The following is a 21406-nucleotide window of genomic DNA, read 5'->3' as shown; positions in this document are numbered from 1 at the left end:
CAGAACATGCACATTTAGCAGTCTGAAGACTCATCAGCACAGCCGGTGACAAACCTACTCAGAACCCACAGGAAGCCTCAGATCACGTTTCAAGCAGCGTAATTCAGGGGTGGATTAACCCCAAATAGAGAGGTACAGGAAAACTTCATATGGTAACTCCTAAAACATCCTTCTTCGAGAATTTTCACATGAAAAAGCAACAGAAATCTTCCAACAGCAGCTGGCAAGTAATTTCCAAGGCAAGGAAGCACAATGTTTGTTTTACCTGTACAGGAATGCTGCAGCAGACAAGCAAGTAGCAAAACAGAAACTAAAAATGATTTTCCAACTCTGCTACAGCAAATGAAAGAAAAATAGAGCTATGTCGTTATTTGCATTCACTCTTGTTCCTGGAGTTAATTCAACAGGAAGAACTTTCTCAAACTCTGCTAGTTTAAAGGCTTCCTGTATCTCCCAACCGAGAGAGTTCAGGGGAGTGGCCCAATTTACCTACCCATAACACCAGCAGGTGGAATTTGAATTAATACACCCACTATATGCCTTGCCTGAAGATTCAAACTGCACTTCAGGTCTGAAAGTGTGTGTTCAGACAGGTCTCAAATAGTTACCTTGAAGATTTTGCCAGGTTTGTCTTAGTCTTTTAAGTTTATTTGAAGAGATGAATACATGTCTGTATGCACAATACAACTGATTAAGGGGAAAGGTTAAAATCTTTTCTGCCTGTAACTAGTTTTAGATTATAAACCATTGCAGAGTAGGAAAAAAATAAAGTATTCACTTTCTGAATATTTAAAAATAATTTTCAAGTCACCTGTAAACCCTTGGTATATACAAGACCTGTATATAATCCAGTAAGCACACACCAGACATTGCAAAGTAGACAAGCTTGAACGCTTGCAGAATACCTCCACAGGCAGAAAAGATGTCAGTATTTATACTGTGGGAAACTGTGTAAATAGATGAATATTTTATTAACTTAAAAAAAGAGCCAAACATATATGACCATCAGGGATAAATCCATCTTTCTATAATCCACAGTAATGAAAAGAATGTGTATGTGTGCGTGTTTGAGCCAAAACATAACTGTGTTGCTGGTATTGGCAAGGTCTTAGCTACAAAGCTATGCAGGAAAAATAACTTTCTTGATCAACTGACAATAAATAAAAATAAGTTGCTTAGAATACACTGAGTGTTTTCATTGGTATCATGAAAAGCAAATACTTACTGCAAAAATATCAGTCACAAAAGTAAAATAATTTAGGGCTATGTATACAACTACTGCCTTTAAAAATCAGCAGTGAATGTTCAGAAAAAATAAGCACCAAGTGGAATAAATAATTGACAATACTTTTATAATCACAGAATGAATTCTTCGTGACTGTAAAACCGAAATCGTTTTTCGTCTGTAACAGCTACTCTTGAATGCAGTTTTCCTACAAATGTTTAACTATATTTTTTAAGACCTTCATGCATTGAAGTATTTGTGTAGCCTTTTTTGTTATTATGGAACGCTAGGCCTTAAGCTGAAAAAAGACCTCATAGAGCCAGACATCTCTTTTGAACTGAACTCATGCTCAAAGGGAAGAGAGTTTTTACAGAATGAGTTTGCAAATAAATGCAATGTAGAAACTGACTCATAAGATCCACCAGACTACTTGATTTAGATAAGTCAGAGCTGGGTTTGATGAATTTATATTTAAATTACTTTTAACTTCAATAAGTCACAAATTAGTCTTTTATCTTTTCAGTTTTTTACAAAAAAGCAGAGTATCAACTTCATATTTTAAGTATTTTTCAAAAGCAAAATATACTTTTAAAGCATTAGACAGTTGAAATGTCATAGTACTTTCATAATCTTTTTCTCCTTCTTTCCAATAGTTATGATTTACACATTTTACACCAAGAGATAAGAAAGCAATGACTTTTTAAGTAATAGTATTACCAGGTTAACTAATAGATTGGCCTGTAACATAAAACACACTGTAGCCTTTGAATTCAAGTCTCAAATAGATTAAAGAGCTGACTCTAAAGACTGGGTTCCTCAAGAGAGATTAATACTTTGACACCTTCAAATTGAGATGTACACAATCTGAAAGTAAAGCACATGATAAAAGTAGTGTGATTTGAACTGAGTTAGGCATATAGCTCCCATTTCAATTGACAAGGAAGTACTCCAGAGACCAACTAACATCCCATCATACAAAGTACCCCAATAGCAAACTGCCTCTTTTTTGGATACTATTCATGAATCACGTACCTCATATAAGTATTGGAGTGCAGACTCATTTTCTGATAGCAAGGTGGATATGTAGTTAACTGGCCATGTTTAAATCATAGTTGGAAGAAACAGTAGAGGAGCTCCACCTTTTTGGCCAGTCAATTGACTAAAATGTTTTTCAAGAGAACTGGGCATAGTTCCTCTTAATCCTCCCTCTTCACTAGGGGCAGCTCAATGTGCTCTGACACCTCCTGTCTCATCTCTGGATTGCAGTAGAATGCAGATGACCCATATAAGCAATGAAAGACTGTCCTAGATTGATAAACATGCCCAAATTCAAGCTGCTTCTGCAGACCGAAGCAGATTTCTAACAGGAAACTAAATTAATCGGCAAAGTCATACTGGAGCAGTCTTTTCAGGCGTAGACACCTGAAGTATTGTTTCAGCTTTCAAAATCAGCCTACCTGTTTTAGGCTAATAAAAACACATTCACAAGAAAATAAAAGAAAGAAAACTAGCTGAGACACAAAATTCAAAATGCTTCTCTATTAAATCACCCTACCTGATTTGAAGTTTCACTGATAGCTTCCAGAAGCTTTTCAACAGCCGCTTGTAGTCGAGAACTAATATTCAGAATGAGCTCTTCATTTTCAGGGTCTATTTCCACCCCACTTTCTGCAAGATGCTGGCTCAGCAGTCCCTCATCTGTTGCCTCTGACCACATGTTAATATCATCATCTCCCATACTACTACCATGATAGGAGGAACAGGACTCTGGGAAAAAAAAATAGTTAGCTTTGCACACAGACTCTTAGCAATTTAAAACATGAAAAATTGTACATCTGACTTACAATTAGAAAGACAAGTCAGAAAACAATTTAAATATTTGTCTTGGTCACAAAAACAGAAACGGAAATATTGCATACTAAAACTTACACAAACAAGATAAATAATGTGTTAACTAAAAATAAGCAGAAGGGAAAGAGAAAAGGAGATACTAACAGAGAATATTTTAGACATACTTTCAGTATGCATTGGGGCTCTGATGCTCATCTTCAAACCTTTGTTATTATCAGTAACCCTTACTACTCTGAATAACTTGCAATAATACTTGCAAGATTGTCTTTAAATTACAATTAGGTAAAAAAACCAAAACAAACAACAACCGAAACAGATTGTCAGTCCCTGTTTCCCCAACACACAGTTATGTCATTGTGCAGTAACACAAAACTGTTCAAGTCAGTCAATCAAATGCACAGATTCAAGTGAGTAAAGAGAAAGGCACGCATGTAATTCAGTCAGCTTCTCAGGACAGACTAGAGCACAGAACAACAAAATTCAGCATTGTTATTAGTGAACCGAAAGTTTATTAAAATGGGTAGCTGAACAAGTACAAGTACAGGACTAACTGTCCCTCCTGATGAGCCACCTGGCACCTCCCTCCTTCTCAATCTTCCTGAGGTCTGATTCAGTTTAGGACATTATCCATTCTTTCTGAAAAGCCAGAGACACAAAGTTTGCCTGTGGTATTAAACTGATAGAAATTCATCTAGAAAACAGTAAATTTGCCGTATTTGGAATTCAGGGCTGTATTTAAGCAAGGCAAGTGAAAGCAAAGGCCTGAGAGGTTTTAAAATCGCACTTTCAGTATGAAAGAACAATACAGTAGGTACACTGTGACAGTAGAAACTATTGTTGATAATGCATTTTAAAAATGAAGAAGTGTTATGTCATTAGGCTGATAGATTTGTAATGTTGGAAATAAATGCTGTTGTGGAAAGTTTTTTAAAATTATAGTTTATTTAAATGAACTATATTTCTGAAATATATTTAAAAGAAAATAAATATTTTGGTGTGGTGCTTTTTCAAAAACAATTAGGTGTTTTTGCTTATGATTTTCTCAAAAAAACCCCTTTTTTTTGGAAACAGCTGTATGACTAAATGAATTAAGAACAGTCAATGCCTGTTTAGCAATGAAATTGCAATACTGGATTATCTTTGAATTAAAGTTCCTGGTTACTCCACAAATTATGACTGCTGAACTAGAACAGTTTGTCTAGCTACAGAAATTGAAACGAAACTATAATAGGTCAGTCTTACAAATTGCATTTAAAAATGTAGATGGTTCTTGTTGCTCTTGCCTCTTAAACAGGCAAGCAAATAATATTGGGAATACAAGTACTCTTGTTGATGTTGTTTGAACCTGGCAAGAAAGTCAGATTCTAGTTTTGAGGTTTGTTTTTAGGTTTTTTTTTTAACAAGCTGCAACATGATTAACCACCTGGTCTACTTACCATACTTTCATACATGCAAATATTCTGACAATAATATCTCCAGCCTTATATGTAACCCATACACAACAAAATAATCTATAGCAATTTTAAATGAGGAAGGTTGCACTTTCTTTACTTTTCTCTTATAATTGCTGAGATTTTTTAAATGCAGATATTTTTTGTATTTTTTTTCTTCTAGTTATATCATTACTGTTTCATATCTCCTTTTAGATGGGTAGGATATAATGTTGCAAACTGTTTTCACACTCCAAAGGGAAAAAACAGAAGCACACTATATGCATGAATGGAACAAATAACCAGATGAATAGAATATACGTTCACATGGCACCTTTCATCTACACAGGATTTCAAAGCACTTTTGAGTACTGCACTTTTGAACTTCCATCATAAACTTCCATAGTGGAATGACAGTAATTTTCTGCCAGCACACTATATATTTGCAATGGGTTTGTAGAGCATAAAAGCTTTCCCATAACACCTTAATATTCCACCCCCCTGCGGTATAAGGAAGGCTGAAAAAGTAACAATTTCACATTTGTTATTCTATAGTATTTTGATTTCTCACCACCCAAATTTGGGTTGGCTTTGGGTGTCTCATAGTATCAATAGTGATGCAGAAGCTTTAATATCCTCAGAGTAGAAAGGACCTTCATTTAAGATGGACATCCAGCAGCATGAGTCTTTTCAAATGCTGTGCCAAAGTATTGGTTAAAGACTGAGTTGAAGGAAAACATACTCCCTACTGAGCCACCAAGAAACTTACTGCAACAACTGATGCTCTTTGGAGGCCACCCATCTTAAGAACTGACCAGGTAAGACCCTGCTTAGCTTCAGAGATCTCACAAAATAAAAGCCCACAGTACAGTGGCACAGCTACAAACAAGATAAAACAATAACATATTAGTTACTGCACAATCTAATTCTTTCTTGACGGAGTACTAATTATCTACGTAATGTTCCTGTTTCCCTTCTCAGGTTTAACCCATAATTCACACCCTGTAACCCTTCTGTTTCAGTAAATTATTTGCTTGAGAGGTACATCTGAATTGTGCAATGATGACTTGTCAAATACAAAAATAAACATTATACAAAAAGACTGCGGAAATATGCAGTTGGTTGCAAAATCATCTGAACTTCTGGCTGCCTGGAAACCTTTAGAGAAAAACTTAAAAACATTGATGCCTGCTCAGAATGCAATCTTTTAAAAGCCAGGTCTGGAACATGCCTCTTACATTGATAATATCTTATTAATTATCTTACATAAGCAATATTATTATTTCTTCTTGCTAGTGACCAGAACAGTAGCAATTGGCCTCCAAGAACTTATAACAAGACTTTAAAGTCCTGTTTTGCTTATGACAGTTCTTTTGTAATTCACTTCCTTTTCTTCTGGATAAATACAGATAAATCAATGTTAAAATATAATTTTTTTATACGAAATCTCTCAGAACACAACATCATAATTTACCTGAAACCTAACTATAAAAAATGAGGAAAGCAAAGCTGTCACCAAAAGTATAATTTGGCACATGGAAAGTTTACTAGTCTCAAAGACAACAAAGGAAAACAAAAAAGTATCAAATGCACAAAAAACTTGTAATAATTCTGTTTATACTGTGGGATTGGCAACTCAGAAAGAAAAATCATTGGCAAATGATAAATGTCGATGCCTATATTACAATTTCCACAAAGTGGCACTTAAGAACATGAATTCACATTAAATGTCTTCCTAACAGCAAAGTGAAAGTCTCTGTATCTTTTACCCCTCAAAATGGTCTTAGTACACAGCATCTTAGTATAGCATGTTTCCAGAAGATTTTCAGTGGTGGAAGCAAGCAATAGAAATGTTGTCCAGTCTCATTAACCACCCCTGGCAGCTGAATATCTAATCCCCATTTTGTTCATCCTTACAATGCTGTTCAATCTCCCACCCTGACAGAACTGAAATCAAATTCTCTGTCCTCCAACTAAAACTGTCATCTCTTTGTGTAAACTCTCTCCTTGTAACAGAAAAAAACCCCAAAAGACACCAAAAACAAAGAAACAAAGATTCATATTGTTTCCTTTGCCATGGAGCTTGCAGTTCAGCACGTCAGATGTCATGGCTGACTAAATCTTAAGAAAAGTGCTTTATTATACAGTGCTTACTCAAAACTTTCAAATACAGAAGTTGTTTATGAGCTGTCAACTGACATTACGAAGCAATACACATACTGCATCATGTAGAGCCAATATCGCAGTTTACTTCTGGGATTCCTCTGAGGAATTAAGTTTAGGAATTACAAGCTGAAAACAAAAAGTCAGTTTTGCGGCAGTTCAGTGTATAAGCCATTTACTACCTTGTTCCTGGTATGCTGCTCAGAAACAAGGAACTCAGAAAGTAAGTAAGATGGTTTAATGCTCAAGAAATGCCATAAATGCACAGGCTTCTACATTACTTCAGTCCCTCTACCCAAGGTGCAACAGAGGGGGGAGAAGTGCTGGCTCTGGCACAGTGATTCCTGACTCAAATCTGCAGAAGTAATTAACTCACCAGATCACTTTGCACAAATGCTGTTTACTTCAAATGATATGTTTTATTACTGAAATTTGAACCTTACTCACTCTGCTAGAAATAAAATCCTGTGCTTGCCGATAACCTAGGCAAGGTCCCAGATAAACCTCTACATGCTCTATAAATCAGGTGTGGTTATAAGTATGTGACCTTAATGATTTAGCTTTAAAAAATGCTGAAATTCAGCAAAAACAGTAAGCTGAGTTCTTCTTGTCAATAAACATGGATTATGTTCAGAAGATCAGAGAGAGTTCACTCTAATTAACACATTATTTTACTATTTAAAATTTTTATTGGTATGAATTTCTTCCTACAGATTTCCTAACTAATTAAAGAGGAAGATCTGTTTGGCTAGGTATTAGAAAATACAATAACATGCACAGGTTAAAAAAAAGTAGTGTGTACCTATTTCTTACTTCCACGAAATAATTGGGGAAAAATGTTAAAAGGTTATGTACCCTCAGGTCATTTAGTGTCACTATAGGAAATGAGTAACATCAGTCACACTGCTGAAAACATAATAGAATTTGTCATCTAATTCCCTCTGAAAAAGGATCAGATACTTTAGCTGATGAAATAGTAAAACTACTATTATGGCTGGCTGACCCCAGAGGCAGCAAGGATGCTGTCATATAATTTTGAGAGAATAAAAGAAGAACTGTGAATACAATCCCAAAGATATATTACAAACTATACATTCACCCATTATAGCTACTGTAAGCTTGGATTTTTACATTTCTGAATGTAAGGAAATATGCAAAAAGGATCCTGGAATAAACAACTGGTATGTGGACAGCTTGAATGCTGCTCTATATCAAGGAGGTGCATTACAGTAACAGACATATTGCTTTGTTACAGAATACTGAAATTTTACATACCTCTTCAAAATACACTAATAGCAAACACAAGAATTAAAACAGTCAACCTTCATCACTAGCAGAATGGAATAGAGTTCTCTTCTACTTAGAGAGAGCAATCTTTCATTAGAAGACTTAACAAGAAATTAACAATTCATTTTGATTACAAGGTCCACTGTGTGTTTAGACAGTAGCATTATGAAAGGCAGGAATAAGCCAATATACCAAATAAAAGTACTTTCTAACTGTGTTTTTCTACATACATGTAATGCAAGTAATCCATATTAAGAATTGTTAATGACAATAATTAGTGACACATACAAGTACACACATTGCTGTGCAGGAGCAGGCAAAAAGCAAATGCATGTATTGTGCATTGCTAATATCTCCAAAAGTGTACAGCAGGCACTTATGAGAGTAGTGAAGGGCAACAATCCCATATTAGCACTTTGTACATACAGTTATACATACATTACCTGAGAAAAGGGAGCAATATGCTCAGCAAATGAGAATGAGGGAGAAAAGCAACAGTACATGTTCTTTAAAAAGGCATGATGTAACTGTGAATGCACTAGGTAATACATGATACATGTAACTGTGACAGCCTGTGATCACTGCCTTCTTAAACAGAATGAGTTTTCATCTCTTTGGGCAATGTATTTTGTGCAAATCACATCACCTCAGTCTATACAAAGGGAATACAATATTTCTAAATTGCTGCTTTTAATATAGAAAACTTATTTAAAATAGGGTTTACATAAAATTTAAGACTACCTCAAAAAACAAAAGGAGGTGATGTTAGACTTTGAGCCTGGTCGTTATTCCTTTTACCATTTGGCTAGGAGACTGCGTGGAAAATAGTTGCTAGTGGTTGAACATAGTTCTAACTACTTTAACATAAGCAAACTCATTTCCTACCACAAAGTAAAGTGCGAGAATACTTCATTTTGAAAACAGTGACTCCTTCAAGTATGGTTAGTAGCAAATGTTCTCAAGGATAAGTATCAAAAAATAAGGCCAGAAGCTTAGTTACCCCATCTACTATTTGGGGGAAAAGGCAAAGCCTCAAAAGCCTGAATTTGCAATAGATAATTTTCCTCACAACTAAATACAGTGAAATGTGCAGAAAACAAAAGTTACAGGGTTTGGTTTGTTTTTTTTTTTTTTTTCTTTTAGTGAAACAGCAGTACAAGCACAAAAGTGCTGCTAACTTGAAAAATTCAAGAATTTTTAGACTACAACTTTTCACATTTCACTGCAGATAACCTTTTGAGTAATCAGCTGAAAGAGATGTCATTGTGCTGCAAATTCATATAACCTTTCTTAACTTGTCCCAAGGCTTAATGCAACCTATATTTAAAGCCACAGGGAATCAATAATATGCATTTTGAATGAAAGAGGTAAAGTTCACCTTCACTTACCAGTTGCCTTATTACCCTGTAGTAGACACTTTCATAATAATGAAATGTAATATTTGACTTCCAGTTCTTTTTCTCATTCATGGTAGTTAAAATTCCAGCCAAATCCAGATGTATAATATGTTTCAGACTGAACCAATCTGTTGCACATTACCTGCCCACATGATCCAGGATGAATGTGAACAACCTGAATGGTACCTAAATGGCAATATGATCAAGTACCTACTCCAGCACAAAAGAAAAATGGACAGACACTATTCTAGTGCAATCACAAGAAAATAAACAGACCCTAGGAGAGTTCTTAAACACTGATAACAACTAACTACAACACCAAAATGCTCCTTTAAGGCTTGTGTCAACTAGCACTCCTGAAAACAGCTGATGGGTGTCTTGGCAGTTAGCGAGCTTTTGGAACAGTTTCTGAAAGGCTATTTGCATGCAACCACCTCTGTAGGAGGCTAAGGAAGTACACAAGCACATATATATAGGCTTGTCCCATGCCAGTTGGCCTCAGTGACCAGCAACATACCCACATACATCAAGTGCACCAGTAGAGACACAGCCTTTGACACTAGTTCCCATTCCCCATATATCCAGAGGAAGGTTGGTGGAAGTTGGTGGAAGATGTCATGGAACTATGTTTCATTGTCTTTCTCTTTGTCTCCTTCAACAGGAACATATTTATTTTTGTATTTCTCAATCACTTTCCAATTCTTTTGCAGGCTTTGCAACAGGACTCTAGACATGAGTCGTAATTGGCTTGGGGCATGACCCAAGTGGCAAGAGGCAACTCCCGAAGTGTCTCTTAAGTAGGGATATCAAATGCATTCAAATGATAAATAGGGGTTTGTTTTTTTAAAAAAAGTTTGATTAAAACTTTCAAAACTAAGGTTATTTAAATTTATAATAGAAGTATGCAAATGATATTTCTTATGAAATATAAAACCCTACAACCAGTACCTTTTTCATATCCCACACGGATACAGGGTTTTATTGACTCCTCTGTCTCTGCGTCCCATCCGGCTGGTTTAGATGGTTGGACTTTCCCAGACCGATCCAGTAGCCCAAGAACATGTTGACCAATTGTCTCCTCCATTGCCACAGTTGTCTTCACAACTTCTAAAAGAATCTTCATGAGTTTTTCATTAGCCTTTTGAAAAACGTGCCTGCAGGACAGAAACTAATCAGTCCTTTGATTTTTCTCTGCTTTCAAAGTGAGTTTTTTCCCTTATACACCCTTGCAACCAGAAAAGACTTGCAGATGAAACTGTAAAATTAAGATTTCTTTTTTAAGACTAAACCTCTCATCATGTAAATATTAAATACACATTTGTGTTAAAAGTCAGTTCTTTATACAAAATATGCAAAAAATATTTATCAGTATTTCTACATTTATCTCAGTGTTTTATCTAGTTATTCTTCATAAGCAGAGGTCTAAATTTGCCCCGTATTCATTATAAACTTAATCTTTTCTCAAAGTCACAAATAGGAAGATTGTTCCTCTACACAGATCAAAAAAGTTACAGAATAGTTGAATAGAATTATGAAATACAACAATCATATTCATATAAACTTATTTCACATATGTACATAAAATGTGTATACAAATACATGTGGATAAAAAATGTTTATGATTTTACATGAGTGTAATACGAAATACATAGTAAAAGAGGCTAAGATTTGTCTTGTCCTCTATGCCATTACATCACTACACTTTATAAAAAATAAGACACTGTTTAACCTAAAGTATGCAAACTTAGAAATATGATTATCTAGAACAAAAGATGCCCATTATCATCGGTCAGAGTAAAGCTTATAAATTTTAACTTAACAGCAAGAACATGATTATCAAAATTGAACAAATATTATGTTTTCCTATCAGTTCTAAGCACCTTTCTTTAGAAAGAAGAGCTGAAGGTGTTTCATCAGGCTTTCTTCCCCCGTCTTCATGCTCAAAGATCTGCTCTCTCACGTTTTGGTTTTCATTTTCATTCTGAGTAAGTTTTGGCAGAGGGAGAGAAGACAAAAAGGACAGAAATCCTGTCATGTCAGAATCAACATATTCTTCTTATATGCAGTAGAATATGAAATTTAAAACTAAATTAATTGTGGGTTTTTTTTAATAAGCTTCTGCTTATTCAAGAATCAAAAAGTACTCTTCCAACGTGGAAAAATGAACTAAAACATTAACAAAAAGAAACCAGGAAATCCAAGGCAGGGTCAATTAGAAAGAACTTTGTTACACTGATAAAATAGTTGTTGTATTTATTTTCTGTTGGTGTTGCTATAGCAATATGAAAATGTGAGTTTACCTGAACAAATAGCTGTAGTAATAATCCCCACCTTTAAGCTAGCTTCTGCTTACCTGAAGTAAGCAGTATCACCTCTTGGATCTTAAACCTGCTCTGTTCCAGCAATACCCAATACCACTTAGAAAAATATATTACATAAAAAGAGTAGCAGTGAAAAGGAATCTTACTGGTTTTACATGCCACAGCTGCCAAGAAAGTCAAAGTCCATATTTACCTCTGTCTGTGTGCTGCTGTTTTGTAGCTCACAAAACTGCCTCTCTTTTCCGGGTACAGAATGTTGTTTTAATGATTCCAGTTCTTCTAAAAGCATTCTCTCTCTCTCTGCAACCAGGCTGTCATTCTCCATTGAGACACGCTAAGAAAGAGGAGTTACACAAGCACACACAATTTTTTAAGCTTCTGAGTACAGTGAGTCCTGTCACTTTTAATTTTTTACATATTTTGCACAATGAAATTTCAGTTCATCTCTTTAAATCATTACAAAAACACTGAAAGCTTTCTAGAATGGAATACAGGTAATAAATACTTAAACCTTCTTCAAGATTTTTGTACCATTTTTATGCTTTTCAGGAAACACAAAGGTCATAATGCAAACTGGTGGGAATTTCTGGATATTACATGCTATGATATGTTCTGCAGAAGAAAAAAGATGATAATAACTTATTTTTATAAAAAGCCTACACATACTCTCTTTTAGAAGAGCTAGAAGTGTTCATGGCTTAAACACAATGCATACATTCCTATGCAGTTCTTAGGAATGTACATCCTTGGCATTAAAAGCTGGAAAAAAGACAGCAGCTAAGTTCTACTTAATGATTTTTATTGGTTTCAGGAATTTGCAACCCTGACAAAGTTGCAGTTACAAACTGGAAAAATGGTAAAAGGAGGAAATATATTGAAAGGAAAGATTATCAGGATAAATGATTTTATGACACCTACAAAGGAGCTAGGAGAAACAGACACCTGTCATTGCTGAAAAGGATTCCAAAGATAAAAGCAACTGCCTTTCTAGATTCCCCAGCTCCTTGAGTCCAAACTTGAGCAGAGCAAAACCAGGTTTGGAGAAGGTCTGAAACTCCACTCCACAGTGAGAGCAAAGAATTTTAGAATTCACAGATTACTATCTTTATGTGCATTATGGTAATGTTACATTGTTGAAATTAAATCAGAGCAAGATGAATTCTTCTGAATTCTGTTAACTTTGTCTGTCAAGGGAAGTATTTATATACATGTTTGAAAGATATGTATATAAATGACATTATTTTTTAAGACTTCATAATTAAGATAAACTAATGAGTTTCATGACCATACTTACTGCAGGCTTTGAATAGACACTGAGTGATGGCAAGTTAAGCTTAAAAAGGCAAAGAAATATTGATGTCTCCTCCCAGTCCCCACAGATTTTGTTTCATTCTAGAGGTGGTAATGACTTATCTCCCAGAACTCACGGAAAAAAAAAAAGCCAAAACACATTGTTGCAGGAAGCCACCGGTACTGTACAAGTGGGAATGGGGAAAAACAAAAAATTTTACAGTATTTCTAGCCATGGATGGTGGCTTCACTGATGAAAATGGCTGCTAGGCCTGCATCCTGCACAGGGCCATGTATCTGGAAGGTGGCATGATTGACAAGGTACCACCCTCACTCACTCTCTCTTCTGGCCACTATGCAGCACTGCAGTTTTTCTCCAGGTTTACAGAAGTCCAAATTGATCCATGTCTGACAGAGCTCTGATTAAAGAAACTGGTCTTCTATAAATACATATATATCTGTGTTTGTATACACACACAAGCAAACAGATATGCATGTGCACACAGGTGTGTATGCATGCACATAGTAAATATATGCATTTCTCTCAATATCTCTCTCCCTACAGATTGAAAAGTACAAATAAATATAAATCTGCCTGGTGATGTCCCTTTGTTAACACATGTTAACTCACTGAGTCAAACTGCACATTACCTCAGCTAATTGCACTTTAAGATTCTCAAGCTCTGCTAAGAGTTGATCTTGATTTTCTTTCTGACGTTCCATTTGCTGCATGTGCCCCTGTCTCAATAATTCTGTTGCCTGTTGATGTTCCTGATATTGCCGCACCAGCTCCTGTCGCATGTCTTCCAAACGTTCCTCGTATAACAACAGCTGACGGGATGTTTCTGTGTCTGATGCTGTCATCTCAACGTAGCGCTGAAATATTGGAGCTATTTTAGCATTTTATGTTCAACAACCATTTCTAGTAAATATTCAAATAAATTTTAGAAAATATTTTCACAAATAAAAGTAATTATCGTAGAAGCGTTACTGTGTTGCCTGCTTCTTGGAAGGCTCAGGCTTAGAATTATTCTCCATTTAAAAGACAAGTTTTTTCCCATAACTTAAGCTTTTTATGACTGCTTTTTACTTTATTTATTCCAGCTAACCTCCACTCCATGTTTGTGAAATGCTAAATATATGCTCTATATATTACTTTTATAATTTTTGTGTTCAGCTGATATCCTTTGTCACAAGGGACTCAAACTGGTTAGGGATTATTTTTAATATGTTTCATGTACAAAACACTAGAATATAACCTAGCTTACAAAAAGTCTTTAAACCACTTATTGTCTGCAATGCAGTTTTATCCATGAATGGAATTACCCATTTTCATCTAACCCGTGTCATATTCCTTTCATTAGGCATAGCACACAGAAAAGAAGGGTAGATAATTTAGAGCTAAAGCTGTCAACCCTTTGAAAGGGAAAGAGAAATATTTAAATGGAATTTTCATCCTAATCTATTTGTTTGCCATTTTCTCGTTGAAATGGACTGTATACCCATTGGAAAGATTATCCAGACATAGTGTTACACACTGTCAATATTTTTACTTTTTTTTACACTTACCGTTGTTTCTTCTGCTGTAAGACCTTTGACATGGGAAAAAAGTTCTTCAGAAGTCACTGATTTATGTGTGGTCTGCCCCAGTATGCAATCAGGGCTGCTATTAGAGTGAAGCTGTTCTCCAAGTGAGTTGATCTCTCCAGACTCTTCACTGAGTTCCTTACAAAGTGATTTCAATTCTTTTTCATGCTTACTGCCTTTTTCTGTTGCTCTTCTAAGAGGGCTGTCAACCTCTTCTTCACCATGCTGCTTTTTAATTTCAAAATGTATTCCCTCTTGATGTACAATCTGTGTTGGTGCTTCTTCCTTCTGCCTAGCAATTCCTGACAATTCGGTCTGTTTGGCAAATGCTACACTCATTGACACAATTACCTGAATAAATCAGGGAAGTCTGTATTAGTTTATGTTTCACAGCATCTCCTGTTGCTGAAGAAATCTCATTAATGAGATAATAATACAAATATAAATACTAAAAGTTCTGAACTATAATTGTATTTTTTTTCAGAGGAAAACAGAAAGATAAAAGAACAGAGACATCTTGTCAATCTCATAAACAGTCACATCTTAAAATACAGACACAATGTATTTAAGGTAGTTTAATAAACTATGATGCTATTTTCAGTTACAATAGATTATTTAGCACAGAATTATCAAGTTTTTCTAAAGAAGATCCTATTAGGCAATTTTAAAAAGTCCTCGCATACCGACACAAGAGCAGCTGTGCTAAGCTTTCTCTAACCAAGGATCCTTTGTAAAAGTTTGACTGACATGGAATTTTTGGCTGTATAAAGAAAGCAGTGCCATGTGCTTGATACTCAGCACAGGAATTTTACTTGACCAGAAAGAAACTGCTGGCATTAACTGGCTGCAGCTGCAGTTACAACAGGCTGGTAACTTCTGTATTGCTAAGTATCTCCTTCTAATACAAATAAACTCCTTTTCCAACCATGTGAGCAATTCTTTTCTAGATTTAGAATACAGTTGTTTATAGCATAAGCTACAAAAAGTGTGGAAAAAAATGGTATAATAAATACAGAAGTGTTACACTTGAAAGCACCTAACTCTTCCTTGTTTGTGAGTTTGTCTTTTGAACTTAAACAGCTCCTAACAAAACACAACAGCCAATCATGTACTTTGTTTCCTCATAAAGAAGTGTTTCCTTGGCAGCAGACAAGAGAAGTGGAACTTTTACTCCAGAAATGTGGATACCTTAAATTAATGTCATCACCCTGTGCTGGTTATAACATTCTTCTTAGCTCTGATTACAAACCTTCTTAATAAGTTTTCCTTTCCTCCCCCCAGTCTTTAATTTATGCTAATTTGAATTTTTATTTAGACTATGAATAATAAAAGCAGAAATAATTTTTCATTCTGAAAAGTGGAAACTTTTCTGCAAGTCAAAAAGTAAGTAAATCCACAAAGAAATTAATATACTCTACCTATAAAATCTTAATTTTACTTTTTGTGTTTTAGAGAAAGTCACTGGATCCAAAGAAAAACAATGCATTTTACACAATATATTGAAATGCACAACAACATATAACCAGAAAATAGCACGGAACTGTCAAGTCCAAAATCTTTTGAACTGACGAGCTGTTAAGCCTTTATTAGCAGGAAATTCACTCTTTAAGCCTCTGTATTTTCTAAATAAATTCTAGCATGGAACATGCTTGCATGTTGTGTATTTTCTTTGAAGTTTTAAAGCAAAACACTCCCACCACATCCCACATGAACAGAAATTATGAGTTATGAATAGGACAGACAGCTAAAAAACCCCAAAATGTTTCAGAAGGTTTTTTTTTACTTTCCCATTCAGAATCCAAATGAAACAATTCCTTGTAAATAAATAAATAATACAAAAATCAGCATACACTATTGCAACTGTCTGAATTGTCAGAAATGGCAAATGAAAAATGACAGTATTTTTAAAACATATTTTAAAGTAATAACTTAAAAATAATACCTTTGCTACTTCTTCTTCTAATCTTTCTTGGTACTGTTTTTCTAGTAACTGAACAACATCCAGATCATTTCGCATTTCAATCTCCCTACCAAGCTGTAAGAAAAACGTGAAATCTCAGATCATGAATTTGTGATTTTATTTCACAATTTCAAGTTTCAATCTGACAAGACATTTTTTCCTCAATTAGGCTTTCACACAAATCACATAATTTTGTACTACAACATAGAAGAACTGGGTAAAAGACTTTGCCTTGTTTTTGCTTCAAAATGAATTTTAAAAGTTGAGTTTGCACCAACTCTTCTTCCAGCACTATTTGAATTGTCACGTGCAGTGAAACCAGGCCAGCAAGCACAGATCACAGTACAAAACAGCATCACTATTTTGCAAAATGCAGAATTTTTGAGCCAGGTTTCCAGGACTACTAGGGGAGGAATGCATGGGCTATTTCCCATTTGCATTTGGTCTCTTAAATTCTTTGGGATTACTTTTTCAAAATTCCTCCTGAACTGTACAGCCTATACTTCAAAAGTACCAGGACTTCACTTAAATTGCTCTTCTTTCATAACTAGTGTCTGAAGAAAAGTCACAATATTTTAAAGATTCCTGAAGAAATTCCAGAATTTGAACACTAACTCTCTTCCACTTTGGTAAGAAGCAGCCCAACCTAAATGTCTTGTTTCAGAGATAAAATAAATTACAATAAATAAATAAATAAAATTAAACCCAGGACTAGTAAAGCAAGTTTTATTGCTCATAATTCCCAGCCCATATTTCCATTTCATCCTAGAACCCAAAGCAGCTAAATTTTATCAACCATATGTACATTAGCTGTCAACTGAGTTATACGATACCTCCAGTGCTTTATCTGTTCTTTTCTGATGAAGATTTTCCGTGCACTTTATTTTCCTGAAGACTTCTTTTAACTTTCTTTCTGAATCTGTAGCTACACTAAAAAGGTAGAAAAAGCAGAGAGGGGAAATAATAATTAAAAAAAAAAAAAATCAGTATTTCATGGCCCATGACTTGGGCCATGAAAACCAGAATGTGTCAGAGTAGATAAAAGCTTCACCACAAAGTTTAGTGCTACAAATCATTCTAGAAAATCACTAATTTCAGGCAACTATGTCTACACAAAACGTCTTTAGAAGTAAAGTATAGTGCCTGGAGTTTCAAGGGTTAAATGTAGTCTGTTGAGTTGAAGTTTTGAAATTACTGCTATAAGCTCATATATATGAAATTACATTTATACATTATTCCAGTTATCAAATCTTCCTCTATTAACTATAAATGCTGCACTACTTAATTTGCAATGCTTATGTCATTTCTTTGTAAGACTCTTAACAACTCTGAAGGAACAAAACCACAGAAGAGTGATGTGTTTATAAAGAATTTCTCAAATTTTGAAATGAAACACACAGCTTTACAGGAATGATTATTTGAAACATTTTTGGTATACAGTGCAAAGATATATGCATTCAAAACCTGATCAATACCTTGTGTGGTCAGAGGACACCTCAGCACTCTCAAGCTTATCCTGCATATGGGCAATCTCTGTAGTGTACCTCTCTTCACTTTCTTTCAGCTGTTGTTGGAAATAGGACCGGAGGTGTTCCAGTTCTTGAGCATGCTGTTCTTCAAGTTGTTTTTTAAGGTTCCCTATCTCCTTCGAACAGTACTCTTGAATTGTAGGATCTACATGTAGGTTATTTGATGGGGGGTGAGGAGGAAAGAAATGACATTGAATTAACTTCCTCACAAGTATTTAGCAGTGATGGACTGTATAATTAATGTAATTAGAAACCAGTTTCTGACATCCTATCAATTACTCTTCCATAACAAAGAATGATAACCTTATCTTCCATTTTGCAAAATTATATTTGATATGGGTAACAGAACTTTAATTATGGAACATTGAAAAAGATTAAACCAAAACTGTTTCACAGAATACAATTTTGAAATATTTTAGAGAATGAAGAAAATCAGACTATTGTACTCCAAAATCTGAAAAAAACTCTCATGTGCTTCAAGTTGTAGTATGCCATAAATCAGTTAAAATTCAAAGTCATTGTCTGATCTCTCTCTCTCAATATACATACATTAAAAACAGCATATGTATCTTTTTACCCATTAGACTCTGTGAAGGAATCTTCAGACTTTCCTTTCTTGTTTCCAGATGGATATGTTTCTCTTCTTTCCTCCCTTCTGAAGAGGATAGCCATGGTTCTTTGACCTAAAAAATAATCAAGTTAATGCAATTAAGAACAATTTGTCTAGCAATAATGCAAAAATTTTAACTGCAATTATAAACATGTAAGAAAGGTTGGTGGCCAATGCACAAGAGAGTGTAACCAGTAAAACAATGTGTTTTATTTTATAGTCTGAGTGACCAAGTATACATTTATATTTATTTAACCAGCCTGTGCAGAATGTTCACTGTAAATCTCAAACTCTTCTCTTTGGATATAAACTGTTAAGTCATAATTCCTCTGACTCCAGAAGCACTATACTTCCTTTCCAAGGAGAGGAAGACACTAATATCCTTCTCTCAGGCCCAAGATGCAGTTTCCACATACAAATATTTTTTTGTACATATATATCCATGAATACATGTGACCTGCAACCATGTCTAGATATAATTGGCTACTGTACTGTATTTAATGCATGGAAGTACCTAACTCCAATTTTACTGATAATATTTGTCTTTAGGGATCCTAGGCCCCTGAAATGACTGTAAAATTTTGAAGCAAGGAAGACAATCTTGGTAGAGGAGGATCAGATGAGGGAACAGACTGGACATGGAACAATTTGGTGGTGCCTGATGGGATACAACAAGGAGTGCTGAGGCAGCTGGTCCATGTTATTGTGAGGCCATTCTCCATTATCTTTCAAAGGTTACAGTGATTGAGGGAGGTTTCTGAGGACAAGATAACAGGTGATATCAGAACTATTACTATTACTATACTACTATTTAACCTTTTCATTAAAGTCCTGGGTGATGGAACAAGAGCACACATTCAGCAGGTTTGCCGACTGTACAAAACTGGGAGGAGTGGTTGACAAATGAGATGGTTTTGCTGCTCTTTCAAGAGACCTGAACAGACTAGAGACATGGGCTGAGAGGAGATCATGAAGTTCAACAAAGGCAAATGCCAAGTCCTTCAACCTAGAGTGGAACAGCCCTGTGCATCAGTACGTGCAGAGAACTGACTGGATAGAAATGCAGCTTTGCAGAAAAGGTCCTGGGGGCCTTGGTGTGCACCAAGTCAAACAGGAACCATTAATGTGCCATTACAACAGAAGCCTCTTGGGCTGCATTAGGAAGAGTGTTTGACACCAGGTTGAGGGAGGTGATCCTTCTTCTCCACTCAGCACTGGTGAGACATAAAACATCTGGAGTGCTGGGTCCAGAGTTGCACTCCCAGTATGAGAGAGAAATGGACATACTGCCATGAGTTCAGCAGTGAATTATAAAGGAGATGGGAGGCCTGGAGCATTTGTCTTACAAGGAGAGTTTGAAAGACCTGGGAATGTATAACCTGAAGAAGACACAGTTGCCCACAGGGCTTGTGGAGTCTCAAAATTTGGCTGGACACAGTCCTTGACAACCTGCTGTAGCTGATACTGTTTTGGGCAATGGCTTGGATTAGGTGAACTCCAGAGGTGCCTCCTAACCTCAACTATTCCACAATTCTGTGACATGGGCAGCAGCTTTCTCCATTTTATCAAATCATTGCCTTGCTCTGCCACTCAACCAGGATACATAAAGACAATTTCAAACACATTCCTCGCTTATCCAGAGGGTTGAGGGAGGTGATTGTCCCACTCTACTCTGCCTTGATACAGCCTCACCCTGAATATTGTGGCAGTTTTGGTCACTGCAATATAAGAAAGACATTAAGCTATTAAAGAGCATCAAAAGGAAGGCAACAAAGATGGTGAAGGGCCTTGAGGGGAAGCCGTATGAGAAGTGGCTGAGGGCACTTGGTCTGTTCTCCTCTGGAGAAGAGGAGACTGAGGGGAGACCTCATTGCAGTTACAACTTCCTTGTAAGGGGAAGAGAAGAGGCAGGCACTAATCTCTTCTCTGTGGTGACCAATGACAGGACTGAAGGGAATGGCCTGAAGTTGTGTCAGGGGAGATTTAGGTTGGATATTAGAAAGAGGTTCTTCACCCAGAGGGTGGTTGGGCACTGGAACAGGCTCCCCAGGGAAGTGGTCATAGCACCAAGCCTGACAGAGTTCAAGAAGCATTTGGATGGTACACTTGGGCACATGGTGTGACTCTGGGGAACGGGTGCAGGGCCAGGAGTTGGACTCAATGATCCTTGTGGGTCCCTTCCAACTCAGCATATTGTGTGATTCTGTAATTCATGAAACAGAGAAAATTCAGATGCTCATGTACTTATGCTATAAAAGTTTACCTGTTTACAATCCTTCATCAGCTGTGTTTGAAGTGCTTTCAGCCTGCTGTATTCTTCCATTATCTTGCGTAGAAGTGCATCCATACGTTCTTGCACAGTTAAATTACACAAAGAACCAGGGACTTTAAAAAAAGAAAAGAAAACAAACATTTTACCATAAATTTCAATACAGATGATTTGTTCACAAGTTCTCCCCTGAAGATAAACACTATATTATTGAAACAGGTGAAGGCCCTTCCTTATGTTTTGTAATATATGTATTTTTTTGATACAGCTTCTAGCTTCTTCTACAAAAGGAGGAGGAGAAAAACCCCAAACAAACACTTTTTTTACACCAATTTCCATTATAATGAAAACAGTGTAAGAAAATATCCATAATAAAAAATAAGAGCATTTCAGAATAATGATGAAATCTCTAAAGCATCTATTTAAGCACACAAATTAGCACATGAACAACTAATGGAAAATTTGCCAGATTGAAATACTTGAAATC

General features: G+C 35.8%; 1 protein-coding gene across 7 annotated transcripts in view; it reads right to left on the bottom strand.

Moving 5' to 3' along the window:
- AKAP9 (A-kinase anchoring protein 9) overlaps positions 1-21406 on the bottom strand; it is a 115301-nt gene that overhangs the window by 39815 nt on the left and 54080 nt on the right. For all 7 annotated transcript variants that reach the window (XM_027684816.1, XM_027684819.1, XM_027684817.1 and 4 more), the window contains 11 exons: positions 20914-21035; positions 18618-18723; positions 17987-18185; positions 17345-17441; positions 16494-16586; positions 14534-14902; positions 13616-13840; positions 11868-12008; positions 11234-11334; positions 10302-10507; positions 2781-2992 (listed from right to left, as the gene is read on the bottom strand). In XM_027684816.1, the coding sequence (XP_027540617.1) occupies positions 2781-2992; positions 10302-10507; positions 11234-11334; positions 11868-12008; positions 13616-13840; positions 14534-14902; positions 16494-16586; positions 17345-17441; positions 17987-18185; positions 18618-18723; positions 20914-21035 (1871 nt within the window). The remainder of the gene's footprint in view (positions 1-2780; positions 2993-10301; positions 10508-11233; positions 11335-11867; positions 12009-13615; positions 13841-14533; positions 14903-16493; positions 16587-17344; positions 17442-17986; positions 18186-18617; positions 18724-20913; positions 21036-21406) is intronic.

The sequence above is a fragment of the Neopelma chrysocephalum genome, unplaced genomic scaffold, assembly GCF_003984885.1.
Source record: "Neopelma chrysocephalum unplaced genomic scaffold, ASM398488v2 Primary Assembly neopelma1_67, whole genome shotgun sequence".
In the NCBI taxonomy this organism is placed as follows: domain Eukaryota; kingdom Metazoa; phylum Chordata; class Aves; order Passeriformes; family Pipridae; genus Neopelma; species Neopelma chrysocephalum.
The sequence above is the reverse complement of the archived record's forward strand: the minus strand, read 5'-3'. Positions and strand labels throughout refer to the sequence as shown.